At 52.4% G+C, this 5000-nt stretch overlaps 1 protein-coding gene across 1 annotated transcript in view; it reads right to left on the bottom strand.

Annotated features, from left to right (window-relative positions):
* PTSG_13202 (uncharacterized protein) overlaps positions 1–4947 on the bottom strand; it is a gene marked incomplete at both ends in the record, with an annotated part of 5624 nt that extends 677 nt beyond the window's left edge. The window contains 16 exons of the mRNA XM_004987488.1: positions 59–207; positions 482–611; positions 869–1013; positions 1210–1267; positions 1507–1546; positions 1834–1934; positions 2158–2235; positions 2434–2532; positions 2716–2838; positions 3178–3261; positions 3483–3527; positions 3688–3790; positions 3917–3979; positions 4192–4289; positions 4557–4607; positions 4869–4947. Of these exons, the coding sequence (XP_004987545.1) occupies positions 59–207; positions 482–611; positions 869–1013; positions 1210–1267; positions 1507–1546; positions 1834–1934; positions 2158–2235; positions 2434–2532; positions 2716–2838; positions 3178–3261; positions 3483–3527; positions 3688–3790; positions 3917–3979; positions 4192–4289; positions 4557–4607; positions 4869–4947 (1446 nt within the window). The remainder of the gene's footprint in view (positions 1–58; positions 208–481; positions 612–868; positions 1014–1209; positions 1268–1506; positions 1547–1833; positions 1935–2157; positions 2236–2433; positions 2533–2715; positions 2839–3177; positions 3262–3482; positions 3528–3687; positions 3791–3916; positions 3980–4191; positions 4290–4556; positions 4608–4868) is intronic.
* Positions 4948–5000: the final 53 nt, after the last annotated feature.

Here is a 5000-nt window from a genome sequence, read left to right as displayed (position 1 = left end):
GTTCAAATCAATCGACACACAAACACACACAAAAGCACATGCACGTGCTTGCACTCACTTCTTGGTGGTGGCGCGAGCAACGCCATGGCAGAGGACCTGAACAGCGAGCGGCACGCGGTTGATGGAGTCCATGATGTTGTTGAAGAAACTCTCCGTCAAACGTTTCAGGTTGCTCCGGTTCACGCCCAGATTGTCTGCCTTGTCAACCTGTTGTGTCAGTTGGTTTGCGCATGCGTATATGTGCACGTGTATGCGTGCACGCGTACATGTGCATGTGAGCAAATAAACAGCCTCGATACGAATGATACACATTTGGAACAAAGGTTACAGGCACAAAAACACATTGCACTGTATGTGCACACTCACGTACACCCTCATAAAATCCCTCCCCACACGCACCCACACACGCACCCCCTCCCCCCCCCCACACACCCACACACCCATACACACACACATCTGGATAGCGTGTGCTTGGACACACCATGGCTGGGTTGATTTCATAGGACATGTCCGGTGTCTCCATCATTTTATCCACGAGCGGCTGCAAAACACGTTTGAGGAATCCTTGTCCATAGGTCTTGAGCGTTGCCGTCAACAACTTTGTCGCCAGGCTAAAAGGCCGTGGTGGTGAGAAACACACATTGTACGAGGGAACGTGAATTGACGCAAAACAAAGTAGCAACACAACTCAAAGGGACAGCAGTGAGGTTTTGAAGACATCGCACTACGCGTGCCGACGTCCACAGGTCCATAGATACCCCTCCACACGTGTACATGTCCTCACGCACGTACATGTAAATGAAATCGCGTGCATGTACACACGCACACACACACGCGCGCACGCGCGCGCACACACACACATGTGCACCTGTTTTTCCTGAAGACGAGGTGCTCTCCATCGCACATGTTGATGTCCCACTCGGCCAATTTGCACATAAACGGCAGCAGCAGCCCCTGCGAAGCAAACACCTTGAACAGTGACACTGTTGCTTCCTCAATGTCCTTTCGCGTGGCTGAAACGGGTTAACGTGGTGTGGTGTGTGTGTGTGTGAGTGTGAGTGTGTGAGTGTGAGTGTGTGTATCCGTGGTGATGTCACACGAGGAAAGACTGAGACTGCCAGAGAGTGTGTTTGGCGCATCAAGCAAATTCAACACCACGCCGTACGAAATTGCAATCACAAACATCACCCAAAGCACGCAGCCGCCTACCGCACTGGTGGAGAATGGATGCAATGGCCAACGGTGGCTCTGATAGAAGCTGCACCAACTGGTAATGCAGTCGTCATCGGCAACAACGTGGGGGCGATGATAATGGAGGTAGGCGGTCATGGTAACGATGGTATGTGAGAATTGCGTGGTGAAGATCGACACTGAAACGCAGCGGCAGCACCACCACACGTGGATGCGAACAGGGCCATCACCCTTCAAGAACAAGAAGACAAGCATCACCGCAGACGACAACAACAAGAATTGCAGTAACATCGCGACATGAGTCAAAGCCCGTACGTGGTCCCACGCCGTGGGCTGGCGGTTGGCTGGGCGAGCCCTGTTGGTGCAAAGGAGAGAGAGACAGAGAGAGAGAGAGAGAGACAGGGAGAGAGAGACAGAGAGAGAGTGTGTGTGTGTGTGTGTGTGCGTGCGCGCGCGTAAGTGTGTGCATGTGTGTGTGCGTGTAAACTGTAAAAACGTCAGCGCTCACATCACAACAACAGATGGACTGGAATCAACGAGCACATGAGTTCTTGTTTCTCTCACACACGAAACACAAGCATGGGCTTCATGCATGTGACGTGCACGCGTGTCACACTCGTGTGTAAATGACACAATCCGTACCTGCGCGAATGTTTTCGCAGAGGAACCTTCATCATGGATGACGAGGATTTGCCGCGAAGGGAGGACTTGGGTGATGGTGGATCGACTTTCCTCGAGGGTTGCTGCGACGTGGCAAGAAAGCGAAAATGCAGAGAATGAGTACATGTGTCGTTTGTGTTCATGTGTGTATTTGGTAACGTGGCTCCGCGTGTACACCATAAAAGCACGTGCGTTGAACACGGCATGCAACCGAACACAGCGACGCAGTCCCAGCACCAAAACTCCTCCTCCTCCTCCTCATCCTCCTCGTCGTCGTCGTCTTCATTATCATCATCGTCACCTTACCCTGATCAGCTTTGCCTTTGACTGCTTCTTCAACAGAACGCCGCTGTTTTCCGGCGTCAGGTCAATGGCGCGCATGAACTAAACGCGATGAAAGAAACGCATGCGTGCATGCAGGCACAGTGTGAGAGCGAGTACTCGCGTGAGCGAATTGTTATTCATGACCATGTTATATGTATGACCACAGAGAGAGAGAGCGCGCGCGAGCGCGTTTGTGCATGTGAGCCAGCGACGGAGCAAGAACATACACACGCACACGCACACGCATAAGATCTTCACCTGATCAGCAGCGATGAGTGTCGCCTTGAACATGAATTCAAATTGCGCGGCACTTTGCACCATTGCCACACGTTGCTTTCGCATCCGGCGCACAAGATCCTGCATGCATGCAAGCAACCACATCGAGTCGGTTTGCATTGTATGAAGTTGTGAGAGAGCGTGTGGGTGTGTGTGTGGGTGTGTGTGTCCGGTGTGTGAGAGGGAACGCAAGCAAGTCATCTTGTGCTATGCACCGCATGAACAGCAGCAGCAGCAGCAGCAGCAGCACGAGCACGAGTGCACCTCGAGGTTCCAGGAGATTTTCTTGTCGCGTCGCATGTAGTGGAGTGACGCCAGCACCGCATATGTGGCGATGAATGTTCCCGTTCGCCCAACACCCGCGCTGCAGTGCACAACAAGTGGAGGCTGATGGTCGCCATGGCACACAGCGGTGGTGTGGTGGCCGAGAAATGTGAGCATGAAAGAGAGAGAGAGAGAGAGAGAGAGAGAGAGAGAGAGAGAGAGAGAGAGAGAGGGAGGGAGAGAGAGAGAGAGAGAGAGAGAGAGAGAGAGAGAGAGTGTGTGTGTGTGTGTGTGTGTGTGTGTGTGTGTGTGTGTGTGAGTGTGTGTGTGTGTTGTGATGCGCGCTGTGATGACATGGTACAAGAGCTGCTCAACACTCCATTGCGCTCTTGTGCTCAAAGTTACAGATAATGACCGCTTCTGCGTCATTCTATGCACCCACTATCCGTAGCACCAACTCACGTCTTTGGCCTTGACAGATTGCGTCACGCGCTGCTGCATCGCCATGGCCGTTCGCACAAATTGCACAAATCCGTGCGGCGACTCCTGTCCACACGTGTGTGTGTGTGTGTGTGTGTGTGTGTGTGTGTGTGTGTGTGTGTGTGTGTGTGTGTGTGTGTGTGTGTGTGTGTGTGTGTGTGAAGTCGGCGTTGAAGATGCTCAGCTTCACAGCCCACCCAAACATGACCAACTACCACCACCACCCCCCATCATCATCATTGTCACCACAATGATGAGCAACGCAATCACAGCCACCATCTCCTCACCGGTGTGCCGTAGTCGGGCCAGTCTGTGAAGTGGTATTGAACAACCTGCATGATTGGAGGTGATGCATTGAAGGTGTGTCAGGTGTTGGAATTCAAGTAGGGCATGCAACATGTAGTGAATGCACACAACACGCTCACTTCCACGCGGAATGGTTGCACCACCAAAGACACACACACCCACACAAACACGCACACACAGTCGTACCCTGCGAGGTTCGTTGTCGTTGATGCGAAGTGAAAACACGCGTTCGCTCCACGTGAATCCGTCCTGTTCATCCACATGTTCGACGGTGATGCGATTTGGGTACCTGACCACGCCCAACCGTGCGTGCATGCATGGATGAGACGAGAGACGAGCACATGAGTGACACCACGCCAGCACACATCACAACGCCACGCATCACTTCACCACACGCCACTTCATGCGACCGCACCCTTTCTCTGGCTCGAACGTGACGGTGTCGTTGATGTCTGGCCAGTACTGATCGCACTTGATCCTGAAGAACACATACGGGGAGAGATGGTGAGCGACGTTGTGGTTTCATTCACCAGAGCACGCAGTACAAACACGTGTTGTCACACTTAATTTTGCACACCCACATACGTTCACACCCACATACACCCACGCACACACACACACACACACATACACACACACACATACACACATACATACACACACACGCACACACACACACGTGCTTCGTACCGGGAGCCCTCGATGGTGTTTGTGACCATTACGATGACACCCGTGTTGTACTCGGCCACCATTTCCCAAAACACGCGCGTACTTGTTTTGGTCGGCCCCTGCATACAGAACAAAGAGCACGCATGTGCAGACAAGGGAGTAAGTGGGACGAATATGGAAGGGAGCAGGGGGGGGGGACAGAGCAAACAGAGAAGAGCAAATAGAGACCACAGTGGCATCTGTACACAAACAAATCTCTCAAGAGCGAAAGAGGCGACCATCTCCAGGCCTGTTTGCCATGTGCATCTTGTTCATTTTCTTTCCTTGTCTTGTATGCACATGCGCACGCGCGTGCACGCGCATGGGACGCATTGCGCTAACTTTACCTGTGTTGCGATGAAGTTTGGTGTTCCAGGCATCAACTGCTGAATGTGACTCTGTGAACACGTACACACACACACACAACAGGAACGAAGCCAGAGTGAGGGGTGGATTGTAGTCGGAGCGCCCACGTATGTGTGCAACTGAACGCACCAACACAATGAGAAATCAAGCAAGCAACATGCACTCATGTAAACACACACACGCACACACACAAACATTCACACACGCAAAAACAAAAAACACAAACACAAACACAAACACAAACACACATGTGCGAACACATACACAGCACCACCACGACCACCAACACTCACTGCGTTGATGTAGTCCGGTGTGCACTTGTGCAGCACAACGCGACTTGCATCGTAGGGGACAATGTCGTTGTACCTGTGGCATCACAGTGCGTGAGCAATGTGTCAGTCAACTGTGCGGTGCATGACCACGGC

This window comes from Salpingoeca rosetta (assembly GCF_000188695.1).
Source record: "Salpingoeca rosetta unplaced genomic scaffold supercont1.80, whole genome shotgun sequence".
NCBI classification, from domain to species: Eukaryota; class Choanoflagellata; order Craspedida; family Salpingoecidae; genus Salpingoeca; species Salpingoeca rosetta.
The sequence above is the reverse complement of the archived record's forward strand: the minus strand, read 5'-3'. Positions and strand labels throughout refer to the sequence as shown.